The following is a 19,820-nucleotide window of genomic DNA, read 5'->3' as shown; positions in this document are numbered from 1 at the left end:
GGAATGTCCAGAGCCTGAACATCAGAAAATAATTTTACAAATATGTCAACTATGCCGCCGCTTGACCAGCGGGCTAGTGGCGCAATGGATAACGCGTCTGACTACGGATCAGAAGATTCTAGGTTCGACTCCTGGCTAGCTCGATATTTTTAATCATCTAGCACTGAATTCATTTGATGATCTTTTAAATATTCTTGATTATTTATTTCGTAAAGCGACATGAATTATGACTTAAATCTTTCTTTTGCTAATCTGCTTCCCCTTCGCTTGGCAACAGATGACGCTTCAACGTCCTCTGACGTGATGACGTTCTTTTACGTAACGGCAACGTATCGCGTAGATTTGACTGACAGACAGCAATATATCAAAGCTCACATGAAAATTATTTTTAGCTGTATTTTGTAATGAAGCACACAAGCCGATGCACTTTATACATCCGGTGTTTATATTACTGTGTTGTTTTTTCTCCTGACACGCCTCCGTGAGGAGCGTACTTTCAGAGGATGACCAGCCGAGGGCGCTAGTGCACCGCTCTGTCACCTCGTCAGCCGCTGTCACGCGACGAGCAAGTCTCCAATTTCTACAACCTTCGAGCTAAATGCGCCGATAACCATCTCATTTAGATGACAAATATCTCTTTTTATGAGGTGATGTTTAGCAGGTAAACTTTCCTTCTAATTTCCTCTTCTTGTTTTACATCGAAGTAAATGTGCGAGTGTTTGACTAAACAATACGCGGTTTTAAGCGAGCTCAGCCATGTTTGACATTTTGTCTTCATCTCAGTTCCTGTTGACAATCATCGTCTCGCCCCTCTTTATATTTGCTTGTTATGTTTAAAATGTCTGTCCGAGTTAAATATACAGCAAGAGGCATCCACCATACAAATAAGTCTAAAGCTTAAATCTGACGTTGACCTGCTAAAAGACTATATTGACGAATTTGCTACAGGAGCTACTACCTTTTAAAGGCATATTTGATTTGAAATGGCAGAACAATAGTAATAGAGATTGTATGTAGCCCACTAGGGGATATGTCGGTTTAATGCAAAACATCTTCACGTCGCTGATCAAATTTCAGGTCTTGCATCATCTCAAAGCCTTTCCCAAGATTAATGAGACCTTTGTCGTCTCACCAACTGAGAAAAATATGCAGAGCAGTGTATGTAATGCCCTCTTCAAGAGTTGTCTGCGCATCGTAATCAAAATCAACTTCCTTCTTACTTAGATGTGATTGCCATGGAAACGGACAAGATACCTAAATTCTCCTCCAAGGATGAGGAAATCAACTTTTGGAAAGCCCTCTACGTCAAGTACAAGACAGAGTATGTGACTCTTGAATTTCTAAGATTTTAGCTGTCAAATAGGGAGTTCAAGGGTGAGTTAGTTCTTGCAGGCTGGAGAAGACAGCAGGCCTTCCTTTTATTGGTTCTCCATAATTATACACACTGGAAGCATTTTCAGATGCACATTCGTCCATTACATTTTTTCCATTTCTCACCGTGTGTGTCTTCTCCATTGATGGCCGGCAGCTACCAAGAGGCTCACGAGGAGCTACTGGAGTTCCAGGAAGGCAGCAGGGAGCTGGAGGCCGAGCTGGAAGCTCAGTTGGGCCAGGCCGAGCATCGCCTGAAGGACCTCCAGTCGGACAATGTCAGGTTGAAGAACGATGTGGAGACACTCAAGGTAGAGGCACAAAAAAAAACCAACGCATAAAAACATTTTTGACAGTGAATGAGTTAGATTTATTGCCTTGCTCCATATTAAAAAAAAAAAAAAAAAAATACATATATATATATATATATATATATATATATATATATATATATATATATATATATATATATATATTTATTTATTTTTTTTAAATGACTACCCCCACCCACAATGAAGGCATGATGAAAAATGCATGAGGACTTGAAATGTTTTTGCCTGCTGCGGCAGGAGAGACTGGAGCAGCAGTACTCCCAGAGCTACAAGCAGATCTCGGTTCTGGAGGACGACCTGGTGCAGACTCGCAGCATCAAGGAGCAGCTCCACAAATACGTGCGAGAACTGGAACAGTCCAACGACGACCTGGAACGGGCCAAGAGGTATGAAGATGCTCTTTGTGCAGCTCCTCTTTTTTCTGACTAAGTTTTTTTTGGGCCGCCCCTCAGAGCGACCATCGTGTCTCTGGAGAACTTCGAGCAGCGTCTGAACCAGGCCATCGAGAGGAACGCCTTCCTGGAGAGCGAGCTGGACGAGAAGGAGTCGCTCCTCGAGTCCGTTCAGAGGCTCAAAGACGAAGCCAGAGGTGACAACCCAAACAAAAATGGCTTCGTCCATCTCCTACAAAAAAAAGTGACGTCGTTCCTCTCGGTCAGACTTGCGTCAGGAGCTGGCCGTGCGCGAGCGTCAGGCGGACGTGAGCCGGACGTCGGGCCCCGGCTCGCCCACGCACGGCGACGTGAAGATGGACTCGCCGTCCGTCTCCACGCCGGCCGCGTCTCTCGGCAAAGATTTGGACAAGGCCCTCTCGGCTAACGCCGCAGGTCGGTGCGGCCTCGTGTTTTGCTCCGTATGAACAAAAGTATTAGGGCGGGTCTTCCTGCAGGTCTTTCCCAAAGCTACGCCGGCAACTCACCGCTGACTCCCTCAGCGCGGATATCAGCTCTCAACATCGTCAGCGACCTGCTTAGGAAAGTTGGGGTGAGTCCATTTTGCACTTCTGTAAACCTTCAAATCAGTTTCTGTTTTGAGAAAAAAATTCTATTCCTGATCCGCGTGTCCCGGCAGGTTCTGGAGGCCAAGCTGGCCGCTTGCAGGAACCTGGCCAAGGAGCAGCAGGCCAAGAAGACCTACGCTCTGGACAACGGCAACATCCTCAACGCCAACACTAGCGCATACTCAAAGTCACTGCATATTACCTATTTGGACAAAGCGTGAGTATTTTCTTTTTTTTTTTTTGTCATTGACTCATTGCTTAACTCTTTCAGTGCCATGGACAAGAATTCTCATCTTTTAAAGTAGTAATAAAAATACATCAAATATGTTTTCTTATGGAGAGTAGCTGACACCATTGATTGGTGCTTATCTAATATTATGCCAGTGCTTCTCAATTATATTGTGCAAAGCCCAAGAAAAAATTTGCACAGCCCCACCCACTTGCCACGCTGACCGTTAATGAACTATCATTTTTTAACATTGACAAAGGAAAAAGGCAATATAAACCAACTTTCAACAACTGTTAACTATTTTTTACAGCATTTATACAGGTTAAAGTTTTGTCTAAGCACAAATGCGTTAAGCCAATTGAGCACTGTAGTGATAACTGTGACCATTGGATGGCAGTGTTGCCATACATACAACACAAATATTACATACTTGTAATTCGAAGTAAGGAATGGAAATAAAAAATAATGACTTTGTCTTTTTTTTAAGACTTAAATTATATTTAAAAAATCCTTTGTTTAATAAATTGTACTTTTTCAATGATTTTTTTCTAATAAATTTCCAGTGCAGCTTTATTTCTTGTCTAATTTTCTTCATTTTGTTTGTGCAGCAGAAGTCCCAGCAGCCTAGATCCAGGGACTCTCACAGCCATCACAGTCCCTCCCGCCTCCGCCTCAGTGCCCCTCACAGTTTGAATGCTGCCCCCCCCCCCAAACATAGACCTCACAGCACATACAACAGGACAGTGAAGTGATATGCAAACACTTTTTTAATCACTTAGCAATAAGTTAAAAAAAAAAAAGCGGGCATCCACATGCACGCCAAAGTGTTACCCATGTTATCGTATCTTAATTATTTATTGATGTTTATAAATGTTGAAAAACGTGTAAGGGAACGTTTTTTTTTTTGTATTCTGTTTGCTTTGTGTTGCATTTGTGAGCCACGAATAGGGCAGCGTTCAAATATGTCGCACTTTTGGTCATATTGATCGTTTACATTCCAGTTACAGGCGGCGAGAAATCCATTTGTCACTTATTTCAATGGCTAACAGGAATTGTTGACTCGAATGATATATCCATACGGTTTACCCCCAAACTTATCAAAAATCGCAATGATCACAAACAGCGTCATTAAATATCAGTATAATTCATTTTAAGAAACATGAATCATAATTAACTGCATACAAATTTCATTAAAAAAAAAGCTAATAGCAAAATAATTTACTTTCAGAAATTTACCAGACTAAGAATCAAAACTGACGCTTTAACAATTCTTGATTAAGGAATTCACACGTTTATGTACAGTATTAATTACCACGTCAATGATACAAGAGGGGATTTTTTTTTCATATTTTGACAGTTTTGGTCTTTAAATGACAGAAAAACAAGCACTTTTCAGGTCATTTTTTTATGTGCAATATCACCTGTCTTGTGTCAATGTTTGTATATTTAATTTATTTCAATAAAAAACAGACTTGAGCATTGTGTAATGACTCTACATAAACATTCATTTCCAACTGAAGGAGTAGGTTCCAGTCTTCGGAAAAAAAAACATACTAAAAATATAAAAATATTCCACAATATTTGATATAATTTCGCTTTAAAAAAATCAATCTGTCAAGCCTTCAAAGGTATGTAGGTCGGTCCTGACTTTGGGGAAAAAAGTCTCCTTTGATTTTTGTTTGAATATAAGCAAGAATTGAAATACAGATTGATACTCGTGTTGTCAGGAGCGAGTCAGGAGAAGTGTAAACACTATTTAGAAAACACTAGAACGACACCGAATCGATTCCCGGAAGTCGTAACTGATACCATTTCTTCTTTTGTCCACAAGAGGGCGACAACGTTGCGTCTAGATAGGGCTTTTGGGTGTTGGCACTACATTTAAAAACAAAAAGGAACTCATATATCCTGGACAAAATGCTATTTTTTTTTAATTCCATGTAATTTTTGAACATTAGTGACGAGAGGTTCCTTAACATGGGCGGATTTTTTTTTCTTTAGCCCGGAGTAAACATTTAACATTGTTAACATTACAAAGCGAGTTCAGCCACAGTATAATAAGACTAGAATATGGTCACACAATACATTCGATTATATTTGCAATTAGGTTTGAAGGAATTTGACAGCAGTCAAACGTTTACTCCATATTAGCAGTTCGACGCTTCCGTAAATAGCGCAGTAAAATACTGCCATCTAGTGGTACATTAGGACTAGTAATCTTTTTGTAATAATGCATACTCATAGATTACTGTATTAGGAGTAAATCTAAGTTATTGCTGTACAAACAAATACTCACTTTTCAACCTTCTGTTTTAGGATTTAAATTTTGGATACAGCCTATGGGAGCCAGAAGAGGTCTTTTTTGTTTTTTTGCAATGTGTGTGTGTGTGTAGGGCGGGAGCAGATGACAAAGGCTTAAAGCAGGCTCTAATCTTCTTGTCCACCATCTGGTTGCTCCGCTCAAATTAAAGCCTACCGAGCAAGCCAGGACACTCCCAGCAGATGCAAACAAGTGCCTGCATCTGGATGGGCATCGTGATGATGTCACATCTGGACGTATACTTCTCCACGTGTTTCCAAAGAGTATAACAACATGATATGTAATGCACAAAGTTTGGTTGGTGGTTTTTGTTTGATGTCGAATGGATTTTGTGGCCCCTGAATAATGCTAAGTGTCTTGGTTACAATAGTGAATGATCCTGCGATGTGATTGGCTGACGTCACTGGGTGTCAAATGCTATTTTTATTCGGTGTTCGCGAATTGTCAAGCCTATGACACCAATTTAACATGTTAACATTGTGATGGGGTGTGAAAAACACGCAAGCTTCCTATAAGTGGGAGTTTTTATAGTCTTATTTGCAAAAAAACTGCCTTATACCATGCTATATACATTTCTTTAAATGTCTTAAAATGGTCGTTTCTTGAAAAACCCTCACAAGTTTTGCTTTTTTATTCCCAAAGGGAAAATACCTGATTGGCAACTACACAGTCCAGTGGTTAAGCACAATGAATTTAAGGAGACGGGGTCAAATCCCAGAAAAAGGAGTGGGAAAAATCAGATCACTTCCTAAAGTGCAATCAAATCAGACTGGTTGAAAGCTATACATGGTCATTTTTTTGTGGGAAAAAAACACTGCCTTACTAAGTGTTTTTTTTTTTTTTTTTTTTTTAGTAAATATTACTACATACATAGCTCATTTTTGTAAAGAAATGCCTTGGGCCTTTTGTTAGAATTAATTAAAAAAAAAGCCTTGGTCTCTTATTTTGTGTAAAAACACCTTAGTACACATGGTTGTTTTTGTGAAAAAAATGCATCACTATACATGGTCGTTTTTATGAAAAAAATGGTTGTTTTGCCTTACTATATAAAAAGGCCTTACTTTATATAAAGTTTTGTGTGTGTGTGTGTGTGAAAAACAGCACGCCTTACATAGTCTTAACTTTGGAGAAAGTAATCCATTTCCAATAGAGTACACGGTTACTAAAAAAAAAAAAAAAAAAAAAACTATACATATGGCCATTTTTTTTGGGGGGGGGGGCACCTCATGGTTGTTTTTGGAACAAATGAAAAAGAGAAAAGAAGAAAAAAGGGTTGTCTTTTTGTGGAAAAAACACCTTAGTTCTATGGTCAAAAAAAAAAACAGTCATTTATCTGGATTTTTTTTTTATTTTTTTTTTTTTATAAAATACATGATAGTTTTTTTTTCCATGAAAAAAAATGACCTTGCTATCTATTATTGATTTTGACACAATGATGCCTTACTATACATACTTTAAGTACATGGTTGTTTTGTTTTGGTAAAAAAAAAATAAAAAATCTGTGAAAAAATGCCTTACTTGCCTTAAATGCCTTTTTGTGAGGAAAAAAAGCCTTACTATACATGTTTGTTTTTGTCTTTTTTTATACTACTATACATATTTTTTGCGAAAAAACTTCTCACTATACACAGTCATTCTTCTTGTTACAAATAAAATACTGAGCTATACATTGTTGGATTTTGGGGAGAAGAGCATTTTCAAACTATAGTGTGAAATCTTAACACTAATTTGAAGTCCTTCCTTGAAACCTCAAGCCTAGTTTAAAAACCAACAAATAACAATAAATGTTTAAAGTAAGCATTAATGTTGTTCTGTTTTACAATACATATATTTTATTGCAAAATTAAATTCCAGTCCTATTTGAAAATGCACGGAGGGGGTAAAACTGTTTTTTTTAACAATGTGATCCCTCGGCATTACCGGTGATAAATGGTCTGCATGGTATCCAAATTTCTGTCGGCGTAAACGAAGTGTCATTGCATTTTGGCTCCCATGCAAAGGTGCGAGGCGTTGTGCGAGGCGCCGGCTGCGTAGCGAGAAGATATACGGCGAGGGAAGGGACGCGTCACCGGATTAGCTCCTTGAGTCCCAGCCTCCTCTTCCCTTCTTGAGCCGCCCGAAGAAGGTCACACGGCTCGCCGTCCGCCCCGAGCGCCCCCGAGGAGCCTTCCACATGAACCACCCGGGCCTCGTCGCCCCACCAGGATGATGAAAGAGAAGAAAAGGTCGCTTTTGACGTTTGTCCTCCTTCTACACTTCAGCTGGGGTAAGATTTTGTTTCCCGTCTTTGTTAAGACTTCTTAGGCGCTTAATCCCTGGAGGGATGCTCCATCTTTAGTGGCGCTACTCTACTATATTTAAACGGGGTTGTTGTTGCATTCTAATTCAATTAAAAGCATCATTTCACATTCACCGATGGTCCCCGTTGTTTCTTCTCACCGCTGCTTTCGCCTCCTGACACTTTTCTAGCGAGTAAGTTGCTCTTAGATAAAAGATCACATCGAAACCCAAAAAGAAAACTTGTATCCGTTGCTAATTTTTCACCCGTTTGGTTTTCCCGCGAAGGACAGTCGGATTATGCGCCGTATTTCTACGACAATGGACCCAGCAGCACAAATGGGAATATGGCTTTGTTCAGCATCTCTGAGGACACACCAGTCGGTACGAGTTGAATTTTTTTGCTTCCTCATGTCTCCTTCTATCATATTTTTCGACAATAAAACCATAGCGAAGGGATTGCCACTTGGCGACACAATAGTTGGCACAAAAGTTCAATCGGTGATGACACTGACATTTTTTCCACATGGTAAAATCCGTTTTTTTTGTCCGACCTTCACAGAAGCAAATACAACTCACCATATATTGAAAAATAACCAACTCATGACCTCGGCAAGTGCAATCTTCTTGCTAATATAGAGGAGAAAGTAGTTCCTAAGAACCTTTGTCTCTTTGAAGCTGTTTACTTGTTCAACCCGCCCTCCACTGATGTATTTCTGCAAAATGATAAAAAAGGAAAAGGAATTGCAGCAGAAGTCATGCATCCTTGATTTAAGTTAGCAGACGAGCAGCACACGGGATTTGTTTCTGCGTATTTTCAATTGGAAGAGGAATTTTCACAAGACCACAAAGACGTAAACCAAAACAAGAACCAAATTGATAAACGGCATCGCTCACACTCACTAAAGATGTATAACTGTGAGGCCCTTTTGGCTGGACTTTAGGATGCTCAAAAATTCTTTATAATGCGACAAAGACGGGAAGACAAGATTCTAACAATCTGTGATAGAAGACGAGTAAACGTCCAGCTAGGAATGTCAACGCAGAAAAGTACGGTTAATTTATCGGTACGGAACAATAGAATGGGAGCACTTGGTGACATTTTTGATTGTCCCTTTTGTTTTGTTGTAGGTCGAAAAACAATGTGTGGAAAACTCGAGCTCAAAGTTTTTTTATTCCCAATGAATTTTTGAGCATAACCGGAACCCTCATATTGAAAAAAAGGCAAAACAAAACTTTCGCAGCATGATATTCGGTTTTATTTTGCATTTCATGCTTCAAAACTGTGAATTTCAGACAAGACGTGAAAAATGAACCGATACCACCTCTTTATCTATTACATCAATTTGTGTTTTTTTCATTCTTTTCTCACTCACCTGTAAATCGGCGTTCTCACCAAGTGGTCCACTCCTATTGGCCCGTATTCATATGTGCCCTGCAATTGGCTGCTGAGCAGTCCAGAGCGAATCCCGCCTCTCACCTAAAGTCAAATCGAATAGGCTCCAGACGTTTATCTCAACATGCTTTTTATTTTCAATGACTCCCATCCAGGAACGCAGATATATGTCCTCAATGGCACAGATCCCGAGGGCGATCCCATACGATACGGTCTAACGTTCCAAATGGGCTCCAAGGAGTATTTCAGGGTCGATCCCAAATCGGGAAACGTGACCCTCGTCCTGGAGCTGGATCGAGAGGTGCGCCCGTAAGGGGACGTTTTCCGTTCTCAGAAAGTTTGCCGCAGCTGACAAATTTTTGTTCATCTTTTTTCAGAAACAAGATGAGATTTCCGCGCTTGTCAGCATAACAGATGGGCGTAATAAAGTAAGCAAGCGATGGCAGTTTACGAGTGTTTCCACGCTGTCGGTTTCTAGTAGTCTTGTGTTTGGTTTTCAGGTGGTTGAAAACGTGAGAGTGTTTGTCACAGACGCTAACGACGAACCTCCCGAGTTTCAAAACTTGCCTTATAGCGTGGATATCCCCGAGGTAAGGTTGACCCCGCTGGAGTATTTTGACCATTTTTGGGTCATTTTCTTCCACACTGTATTTGAATGTCACACTCCTGGTAGTGTGATCACTAAGTGGTGGTCCCATGTTGAACTTTGACATGCTGTCACCATCTGGGTGAAATTTCAGCTCCCTAATGTCTAACGTGTTACCTTTGAGGTGAAATTCTTTGATATAAAGATCAAAGGGTTGGACAAAATACTGCAAAATCACTTTTTGGGGGTTAGGGTAGGTTTATATATTTTTTTCTGAAATAAAACAAAATGAAAAGATAGAATGTTGTAAAGAAGAGATTAAACAACTACCACGTTGTTGTAGTAGCCCCCTGTAAAAGAATAAAGCAAACTTGAAGGATAGCATCAGCACTGAGGTCATTTACCCAAAATGGTCTTCCACCAATCAGAGGAACATGTGACATCATGGTAAAAAGATCTTGTGACAACCAATGTGAAATAGTGAAGCCCTTTGATGTTCTTGCTTTGCTTTTCTGCAGGATGTTGTGGCAGGCAGCAGCCTCTACAGAGTTCAGGCGCGGGATAAAGATATGGGCTCAGGAGGCAGCGTCTCCTATTCCCTGCAGGTGAACCTCCAGCTTTCACTGTTATGCAGATGATGCTCCCTTGCGAAGCTGCTACATTTAAGCCCCCCCCCCGCTTGATGATATTGGGCGCGACGTGGGATTTATTTTGCATTCGATTTTTAAGAAATCCAAAGCTGCTCTATTTTGAAGAGAAGGCGAGAACCAAATGGTAGAATTCCATTTTGAAAGGATTTTGTCTTCTGCGGATTCCTTCCTTCTTTTTGGATTTGGATTTTCTTTGCGGGGGCAGCACGGAGTTAGTTAGAACAGCCAGTCTCCAGTTCCACTGGGAGGGACTGGGAGAGATTTTCTGTCCCGACCAGGTTAAATGAATAAACTATAATCCTGCACAGTCCCAGCTGAATGGACGGATGAACTTTAACACCAGTGGTTCTCTTTTATTTTTTGACCTGTGACCCCAGCAAAATAAGTGAGACCGTAAAAGGGTCAACAGAAATTAAGAGCTTCCTTTGTGGAGGTAGCGGTTGTTCGAAGCAAGGATCAAGATGTTCCGCAGCATCCGTCCATCAGAAGTCATCTGCTGTTAAATTCTTGTTTAGGTTAGGTAAGAATGAGACTATTCAAGGAGAATTGTTCAATTGTATGTTGTGATGAGGAATGAAAGGTCAGGAACGGATCTTGAATGAAGGTCCAGAGTGAGTCGCAATGGGCTCAAGAACTTTCTTCCAGAACCCTCTGCTGTTAAATGAAATGTAAAACAAATCATACGACTGCAATTTGGTCGGAGAGCAGTCCTGACTCTTGACGAGTTGGTATGGAGTCCTGACTTGGCTCCAAAATACGAATGAACCTTCTCGGAATATTACTGGGTAGACCTGGGGGACTTGGGGTGGTATTACTGGACAGGAAGTCATCCTGGACCCGTATGGCTTTAGATGCAGTACATTGTTGAAAATGTAGGGATCAGTGATTCTCACTGCATACTTTGAATAATTAGGAACACATCTGTGGGTATAGATAATCACAATGAGCTTCTTAGACCTTCAACTCCTAGTGTTCTACCAGGAGTGAAACGTGGTCCCCGCATTTCCAAAGACATTCCTGATTTTCAAAGCATGATCTGTAAGAGTTCGCAAAATGAGCATCTGACATCGGGATGGAATGGGAATCACCCCTCACCCCACCCCTTGATAAAAACGGTAATTTAAGTAATGGAATAGCGTGTGGAAGGAAAGGATTAATCCCGTGCCGAACAAGCAGTCTGGAAATGTGTGACTTGGAGGGATTAAATTTTAATTACATTTTGAGCAACGTATTGAGAGCTTAATAAGGGCTTATGTTTGCTCCGTTCCAGTAAACCAACGACGTGAGTGACAAATGTCTGTCCATGCTGTCAGTGATTAGAGGAACCAGAATTTGAACCTGTTGTGCTGTTGTCTGTTATCAGCCCACGCCATTCTCTAAATTCACCATCGACGCCCATAGCGGAATCCTGAGGGTAAAACTGGGCGAGTGGCTGGACTTTGAGACCACGCCCACACATTTTGTGACAGTGGTTGCCAAGGTGAGCGAACCGAATGTTTACTTAGTTATGATGAAAAAAGTATGCTCTGTTGTCGAGTTGTTAGCACCCTGAAGGTTCTCGCATAAACCGCAATCCCCGCCTTTTTTCACATATTATCCAATCCCAAATTTATCTGCCGGGCGTTGGCCTAACTTCTTCTTTGGTGTTTGTCTCCTTTTTAGGGAGTTGTTTGAAAAAACAGCTCCTTTGTGTGGAGCAATTCATCAGTTATCGATCACAGATTAATAAGTAGATGAAAACTATGCTTACACTGTCTGAAATCATAGAGATAAAATGGATTCACGTCAAAGCAGTCTGGAAAACTGAATCGGCAAGTTCGGTCAGGGATCAACTTTCAATCTTATTTGTGTGACAGCTAATGAATTGTCTTTGTTAACCACCTCTAGCTTATTCTAATTGGTCTTAAGGAGGATTGCGGAGATAGCAACAGGCCTGATCCAGTTTTAGTAATCCAGGCTCAGTTTTGCATATTTGTTGATTGTTTGTATACAAAACATAGTTGATGTTTTTAAAAGTTATAAAAGGGGTTACAGTTTTTAGGGTCAGGGTTCGAATCTGGGCTACGGCCTTCCTCTGTGTAGCGTTTTTTTCTCAATTCTGCTTCCCGCCAGCATTCCCAACCAAAACTGCATGATGGGTTCATTCAGAATGAAATGATTCATCTTTATCACACTTTTATCTGTTTTGCTCAGGACGGAGGAGGGAAATACAAAGGCAAACATCAGGTTTTGTCTTCCACCGCCACCATAACGGTCAACGTCCTCGACGCTCAAGACATGCCTCCATCTTTCGTAGGAACGCCTTACTTTGGCTACATCTACGAAGTCTCCGTTCCTGTAATTTGACCACCGATTCTCCGCACCATCCCATATGAGGAAATGCACTAGTTTGACCCAACTTTGATCATTTAGGGCTCAGAGATCTTCACCGTGTATGCCAAAGATGGTGATCAAGGCAATCCCAACCCCATTTATTATTCCATCATCGATGGTAAGAGCAGTTTAAAACCATCATGCAATTGGAACGTTCTAAACCCATGCGGGGGCAAAGTGTATCTGGCCATGATAACGAACCTTCTCTTACAGGAAGTGACGGCGTATTCGACATCAACAGCACCAGCGGATGCATCACCTTGACCGTGCACCCCTCCCTGCTCAAAAACGAACTCTACGAGATTAAAGTCAAGGTAGCACTTTTATCTTTTGCGGTTCGCAATTCTGCCTTACAATCCTGAGGTTTGAATGTGAGCGTTGGTCTTCGTTTGTGCAATTTGCATAATATTCCCATGCTTGAATATGAAGGCTTGGTTTTTCACGTGTACCTCTACATTGAATTCAAAACAAATGTTTATGCAACCTGACTGTCAAACATTCCCAACCAGGCATCTGAGGTGGGAGCCGAGGATCTGCTGCAGGACTACGACGTCGCCGTAGTGATGGTACGAGTAGTGGATCTCAACAACCACCCACCCACATTTTACGGCGAGAACGGGCCGCAGAGCAAGTTCGAGGTCACCATGTATGAGCACCCTCCCTCAGGCGAGATCCTGCGTGGATTCAAGATCACCGTCAACGATTCTGATCAAGTACATTGGCCCTGCGGCAAACTTTATGCTCTGTTATTGCTTTAAATTAGGATTAACGCAACAAAATTCGGTCTGCATATAGTCCATATGCATCTAGTCATTTTTATTTCCAAGGGAGCAAACGCCAAGTTCAAACTGAGGCTGGTGGGGCCAAGCCGAGTTCTCCGGGTGGTGCCACAGACTGTTTTGAACGAAGCTCAGGTGACCATCATTGTTGAGGACACATCTGGCATCGACTACGAAAAAGGACCGACCCTCTCATTTAAGGTCAGGACTGAAATGATATCAATCCAGAATTAGCATAATTGTTTTCATCTCCATGCTTTTGTCAGTAAAGTCATGGATGGAAAGTATACAAGTTATCGCTATTAAACATATATGATCAATTATCGCAATTTGCTGACGGGTTGGTAAATGCTTGATCGTATGGAACAGCTGCGGGCAACACTTTGTCGTCCCAAAGGTCAGTGAAGGAACTTACTGACCAGTTGGGGAAAAGGCAAATTCAAGAGTCACAAAAGTTGTCAGCTACCTTCTGCTATTGGAAGGAAAATAAATAGACCGGTCAGAATGTCTTGATCTGACCAGGCAAAGTCTTCATCTTTTCTAAAAAAACTTATACACAAACAGTTCACAAACTTATTATTCACAAACAGTTGTTGGAATGATTGTTTTTACAGCTGCTGGCGGTGGAGCTCGACACCCCTGAGCGCTTCAGTGCCACGGCGGATATTGTGATCAACCTCCTGGACACTAATGACAACACTCCCGAATTCACGTCGCAGTATTACATCGCCAGGGTCGCAGAGAACTCACCCGGGGGCACCAGTGTTTCCACTGTTACAGTAAGTCATCCTCTCTCTTAGGTTCACAACTGAAATTCTAATATTTGTTTCTTAAAACAGTATTAATCCACTCCGAACAGTCATTTTGATTCATCAATCAATCCGTATACGTATGTTGACTGTTTTGTTTCAAAGGCGGGACTATGTTGAAACTGGCAACACTATTTTTCTCCTCCTTCTTCCGCAAGGCAAACGATCCCGATTCAGGACCCTGGGGTGAAGTCGAATATAGCATTTATGGATCGGGATCAGATTTGTAAGTAAACACGAGGTTTGTTTATTTCATGAGGAGATCTGGAAAAAGGAGGTCCTTGTCCACAATTACAATTCAGAATAAAGAGAACCGAAAACTGATTTATTTGGATACCGCACTACACAAACAGCCTCGCCCTTAAGATGGCTGCCAGATTCAGGCTCATCTCTTAATTGGATCGGAGGGTTAAAAATAGTCCACGGGGGTACAATCTCACGTCGGAAGAGCCAATTAACATACAGGGTGACAGCTGGAACCCGAGACATAGCGGTGAAGCGAAGTGAGAACGCGTGTGTAGAGAAGGGAAAGTGCAAATTTATGCTCGGCTGCAGGAAGCCACCTGAGTTAATTGTGTGAAAGTTAGCAGTTTTCAAGTAACTTGTGAGTTATCACAGTGAGAAATGGCAAAAAGCCTTGCGCTAAAACAGACACAACAAAAGCAACCGTATCGTTGTTGTTTGACGAACAGTGTACAGCGAATGCTTGAAGTTTTTCTCACTCATGCATTAAATTAAAAACTCTTAAGCTTGAAATCATCAGCGACGGAAAAGTACTGCAAGGTGAAAAACAAACCAAGTCTAGTCTACGCAATGCAGAAATGTCAAATGTATTTGACAGTGATGTACAAACAAAGTTTCATGAAGCACTCCTTTAGATGGTGCTTTTGGTTCAAAGAAGCAGGGTAAATTTCATACATTCCCACAGCACTAGTGTTTATTTTTAAACTACAAGAGAAATAAAAAATGATCACAGGTGCTTCATGAAGCTTCATTCTCACATCACTAGTATTTGTTATTCATCTCAATGCTGGTAGCAGAACGTACATATTAAAGCTCATCAATGTTCTTATTTTAATACATTCCCGCAGCACTACTGTTTATTTTTAAACTACAAGACAAAAAAAAAATGATCACAGGTGCTTCATGAAGCTTCATTTTCACATCACTAGTATTTGTGATTCATCTCAATGCTGGTAACAGAACATACATAATAATGCTCATCAATGTTCTTATTTTAATACATTCCCGCAGCACTAGTGTTTATTTTTAAACTACAAGACGAATAAAAAATGATCACGGGTGCTTCATGAAGCTTCATTTTCACATCACTAGTATTTGTTATTCATCTCAATGCTGGTAGCAGATTGTACATGTTAATGCTCATCAATGTACTTATTTTAAAACATTCCCACAGCACTACTGTTTATTTTTAAACTATAAGACGAAAAAAATGATCACAGGTGCTTCATTTTCACCACTAATATTTGTTATTCATCTCAATGCTGGTAGCAGAACGTATATATTAATGCTCATCAATGTTCTTATTTTATGAAAACTTGTCAATCACTGCAATTACGGATAAAATCCCAATGACAAGAAATGGAAATCTGTGGGATATCGCGCAGGTTTTCCATCCACCCATCGACGGGTTTAATCTCCACGCAGCCGTGGACGGCGCTGGACGCCGAAGTTCGCTCCAAGTTTAACTTCTACGTGAAGGCGCAGGACTCGGAGGGAAAGTACAGTCTTGCCGAAGTCTTTATCACCGTGCTCGACATGAACGACCACCCTCCTGAATTTGACGACCCGTTGCTAGAGAAGACCATGATCATCGGAACACCCGTCAAAGTAGAGGTGCGTGATGTACATACTAGTGGTTCGTAGATATATTTAGTAGTTTGTGCAAACGACCGAAAGTTAACGGCTATTAAAGCTTCCGATCACAAAAGGCTGGAGAAAGGTGTGTGTGAGATACATAAATGAGAGAGACTATAAAAAAGAACACAAGCTAAGACAAGGCAAGCCTCTTCTCTGTACACGTTTCCTACTTTTGCTCGACAGGGCTTTCGAGCGTAGAAATCTACGATATTTAGTAGACTAAAGCAGAAGTCGATATGTAATCAAATAATTTTCCAGCTGCAGACATCTGCTTGCGAAAAGATGGAAAAGTTGCCGAATGTGAGGAATGACATCTAAGTGCTCTACGCTCGCAGGCAGTGGATGAGGACGCCGAGTCTCCCAACAATGTGGTGGAGTACTCCATCATGACGGCGGATCCCGACAACGCGTTCGATATCGACCCCAAAACAGGGGAGATTCAGCTGAAGCCGTACATCACATCCATGGAGATCGTGCATAACATCACCATGCAGAAGGACTGCAAGTGGTCACTGGTGGTGCGGGCGCGAGACCAAGGATCTCCGTCCTTCAGCACCACCGCCGTGGTCAACATCGACATCACAGAGGCGGTAAGACCCTCGTAGACTGTAATGGTCGATGGCGGCTCACGCTGTCCTTTGCTGTAGCTTGCCGATTTAGAAATTGTTGCGTTGCGACGCCGCGGCGGGGGTTCACTGTACGAGAGCTCACGTTTCCATTCATTTATACGCAACCATGTGTTCACCTGTCTTTTCGTCGCGTCGCTCGGCATGCTGACGATTGTTTCTGGTCTTGTGTGTTGTGCATCGTGCTTTCCAGGTCAAGGGACGCGTTGTTTCATACTTCCTGGGCCTCAGCAAGCGTCCGCTGACCGTTTTTGGAATTTGTTTCAGCCTTGTCATCACCCTCATTTCGTTAACAGTCTGCATATCCACAATCTTGTACTGTAACGCGGTGAAAAAGTCCAGAATCGACCCGGAGAGTAACTATATCAAAGTGATTCGCAGACCCAAGTGAGGGAAGGGATACCGCCATGTCATGTCGTGTTTGTCTCCCGGTTTGCCTAATGAAAGAGTACTAGAGCATGTTTGAAAGAGTTATTAGATATTTTGTCCATGTTTCTATAGGACTTTTTCTAATCGGGAACCAAAACATAATCGCTAGTTTGTACAATAACACCGTTTTACTGAGCAAGTCCCGTGGCAGCTGCTAGGCAGAGGTTTTGGGGCGCCATCGTTGGATGGACAAATTCCTCACAGACGTTTATAAAGTTTCTATAACTGCCACAAATGACAGAGCTTTTTCCATCTGTGAAATCTGATGCCAAACTGTGTCATTTCAACCTTTTCCCTTGGGCCTTAATCAAGTTTTTCCGAAACAAACATGCTCCTGTACTCTGATTGGCTCATCCCTCAGCAGCTCTAAAGTCAAACCCATGGAGCTCAACGCACTCCCAGATGCACTCCCAAACATATCGCTTCTCGTGTCAGAGCATGCAGATGGCAGCTGGTTTTGTGCCCTTTCGGCTGTGTGTTTAACAGCCCCGGTAGAAGATACAATGGGGTGTAGGGTAGCGTTGTTTGGGTTACCTCTGCCGGCGCTTTGTTTATCTATTGCACTCATTGTATGGCGCTTGGATGATTCCAATTTTATTTGTGCTCTTTTGCAGACTCCCCTCAAGGGGCCTATGGCGGCCTTTTTAATGAAAAGTAGGGACAACCCCATGAAAGCACTAGGCATGCTTACATTGATTATTAGCTTGTTGGTAGGAGCGACCGTTCTCATCTCCACGGCCATGTACATGCGCAACGTCAAGTCCCAAAACAGGGTAACGCCCGCACGCCGCATCATCAAGAGGCGAGCCAGGAACCAGCAGCCCTGGACCTTCAACATGCCCGGGTTCAAATTTGGCAACCCCTCCGAGAAGTTCCTCATGGAGGATCAGGAGGGTAAACCCATGCAGGAGAATGGCAGCCCGAGAACGAGGCCACCGCCACCGCCCTGCGCGCCGTGTCTGCCCCCGCCGGCCCCGGCCATCTACAGACCCCCCGAGTGGTCCCGCGCGGTCCCCACCATATCAGGAGCCTTGGTCTCCAAAGGCTCAAAGAAAGGCAAATCGATTCGACGCAAGGAGGGCAACATGAGCTCTGCGCTGGTTTCGGAGTTAAAAATGAGGCTGGAGCAGAAAATTATCGAAAATAACCAAGGTTACTATTAACCACAAGTGGCAACTGAAGAATGAAGCATTGAAGCATTAATATGTACGTATTGACCACATCTATCGCAATTGACATTTTAAGGTGGGCTCATTATCGATCTTCTAAATAATAAAAAGCCCATTTTGACTACCACGGGGCTTAGAGCGAGCAGTTAGGTGCTTTTAAATGTTCTAAATAAAAGCAAAATGTCCTCTGGAAAATACTAGGACAGATGATTGAAAACTAGAGCTGAAGATAATCACCACACTGCCATCTTGAGGAAAAAAACGTCATCATCTTAACCACTGAGACGTGTACAGATACTGTACAGTATGTCTGGTTGACTGGAACGAAACAGACCTCAACTCAGATATTTTAATTAGGACTTACCCCGTAACTAATATTACTGTACATTCGTGGTCTCTCTTTTTAAAGAAATAGTCATTAAAAAAATGCTTGTGATAAAGTGCTAAAATTGAAAACCGCTTAAAAGCTTGTGCTGCTTCTCACAATATTTACGTTCTGTCCTTGTTTACCATGTTTTTTAATTGAAATTTAAAGTTCATTTAGCATGCCTGAGATGTTATTTAGCTAAATTTGCACGATAACACGCCGTAAGCTTGCCCCTTTTTTTGTACGATTCTAATGTGCCACGGTTGCATCGTGCGGTAACACAAACTCACTCGCAAGTGTAGTTATATTAAAACACATGCTTTTATATGGTTGTATTTTTTTTTTCAAATTGTGTACAAGTGTTTCGAGTGTCTGAATGTATCAAATATAAATCTCATAAATACGTGGACAAAATGACACGTTTGATCTACACTTATTTCAACCGCATGCGTGTTTACTTTTAAGGTTCTCTAAAACACAAAAATCAACTTTAATATACAACTTCAATACACATTGCCGTGTTTCTCATCAATGCCTTCAAACGTAGGCATCTTAAGTCATGTGATCTATTGTATTATAATGTATTAGTAAATGTATTGTAAAGTACTTAGCGATGTTTGGCATGAAATATAAAAGACTCTGCCTGGTCTGCATGTGACATATTTGTACTGTCTTTGTATTTCATTGATTTTGAATAAATATTTCGACATAATGGGGCCTCTGCTCTATTTTGGTGGGCGGGTGTGCAAGAGGCTACAGTCGATCGGATTATTAGATTAATGAAAAGCCTGAAATGTCATCTGTGACACAACAGGATTACAAAGGACTCATTAAAATGGAGTGAGGTGGAGAAATATTGATTTTCTTTCCATTATTGCAAACCTAAGAACAGCAATGATGTCGTCAACAATGTGCAAGAGGACTGTTAGCATGCTGTACTAATTAGCACGTTGCATAAGGAGGATGTTGAAAAAAAAAATTGTTGATAACACCTTGATCACGGTTTTTAATATAATATATAAATAACAAAAAAAAATCAAGCGTAAATCCGGAACTTCTGTTGCGGGGACTGAGCATCATTTGTGCTTTTTTTGTGAAATTCAGCGTTGCAAAAATTACAAAAGAAAAAAATTAGGCATGCGTGCGTTTACATGGTTTTGCCTTACCAATCAATGTGCAGAACATGAGCTACGGGACCTGTCATTAAATGGAAATATCATGTCCTG

The 19,820-nt window shown here is 41.5% G+C and overlaps 2 protein-coding genes and 1 non-coding gene across 6 annotated transcripts; all 3 read left to right on the top strand.

The window, feature by feature from the left end:
* Nucleotides 1-70: 70 nt before the first annotated feature.
* On the top strand, nucleotides 71-143 carry trnar-acg (transfer RNA arginine (anticodon ACG)). The gene has a single exon. It is a non-coding gene; the product is annotated as a tRNA-Arg (tRNA).
* Nucleotides 144-446: 303 nt separating this feature from the next.
* Nucleotides 447-4,414, top strand: LOC148409438 (nuclear distribution protein nudE-like 1-B). 3 transcript variants are annotated; one of them, XM_088439869.1, is made up of 9 exons: nucleotides 447-647; nucleotides 1,225-1,321; nucleotides 1,529-1,682; nucleotides 1,941-2,089; nucleotides 2,156-2,292; nucleotides 2,363-2,530; nucleotides 2,593-2,687; nucleotides 2,775-2,920; nucleotides 3,541-4,414. In XM_088439869.1, exons 2-9 carry the CDS (start codon nucleotides 1,236-1,238, stop codon nucleotides 3,623-3,625), a joined length of 1,020 nt encoding a protein of 339 aa, XP_088295995.1. In that variant the 5' UTR covers nucleotides 447-647; nucleotides 1,225-1,235; the 3' UTR covers nucleotides 3,626-4,414. The 3 variants fall into 3 exon arrangements, with proteins under 3 accessions (XP_088295995.1, XP_088295996.1, XP_088295994.1); XM_088439870.1 differs by having other exon boundaries at nucleotides 447-661; nucleotides 3,544-4,414; XM_088439868.1 differs by having other exon boundaries at nucleotides 448-661.
* Nucleotides 4,415-7,278: 2,864 nt separating this feature from the next.
* On the top strand, nucleotides 7,279-19,306 carry LOC148409437 (cadherin-related family member 1a). 2 transcript variants are annotated; one of them, XM_088439544.1, is made up of 17 exons: nucleotides 7,279-7,518; nucleotides 7,818-7,913; nucleotides 9,081-9,226; nucleotides 9,303-9,353; nucleotides 9,426-9,515; nucleotides 10,030-10,116; nucleotides 11,525-11,641; nucleotides 12,355-12,498; nucleotides 12,574-12,652; nucleotides 12,748-12,848; nucleotides 13,044-13,247; nucleotides 13,362-13,514; nucleotides 13,928-14,092; nucleotides 14,281-14,348; nucleotides 15,751-15,979; nucleotides 16,339-16,593; nucleotides 16,823-17,819. In XM_088439544.1, exons 1-17 carry the CDS (start codon nucleotides 7,458-7,460, stop codon nucleotides 17,018-17,020), a joined length of 2,244 nt encoding a protein of 747 aa, XP_088295670.1. In that variant the 5' UTR covers nucleotides 7,279-7,457; the 3' UTR covers nucleotides 17,021-17,819. The 2 variants fall into 2 exon arrangements, with proteins under 2 accessions (XP_088295670.1, XP_088295669.1); XM_088439543.1 differs by having other exon boundaries at nucleotides 7,293-7,518; nucleotides 17,673-19,306.
* Nucleotides 19,307-19,820: the final 514 nt, after the last annotated feature.

This window comes from Hippichthys cyanospilos, chromosome 17 (assembly GCF_059441005.1).
Source record: "Hippichthys cyanospilos isolate Australia breed blue-spotted pipefish chromosome 17, RoL_Hcya_1.0, whole genome shotgun sequence".
In the NCBI taxonomy this organism is placed as follows: Eukaryota; Metazoa; Chordata; class Actinopteri; order Syngnathiformes; family Syngnathidae; genus Hippichthys; species Hippichthys cyanospilos.
Note: the sequence above shows the minus strand (reverse complement) of the source record. Positions and strands in the feature narration are given on the sequence as shown.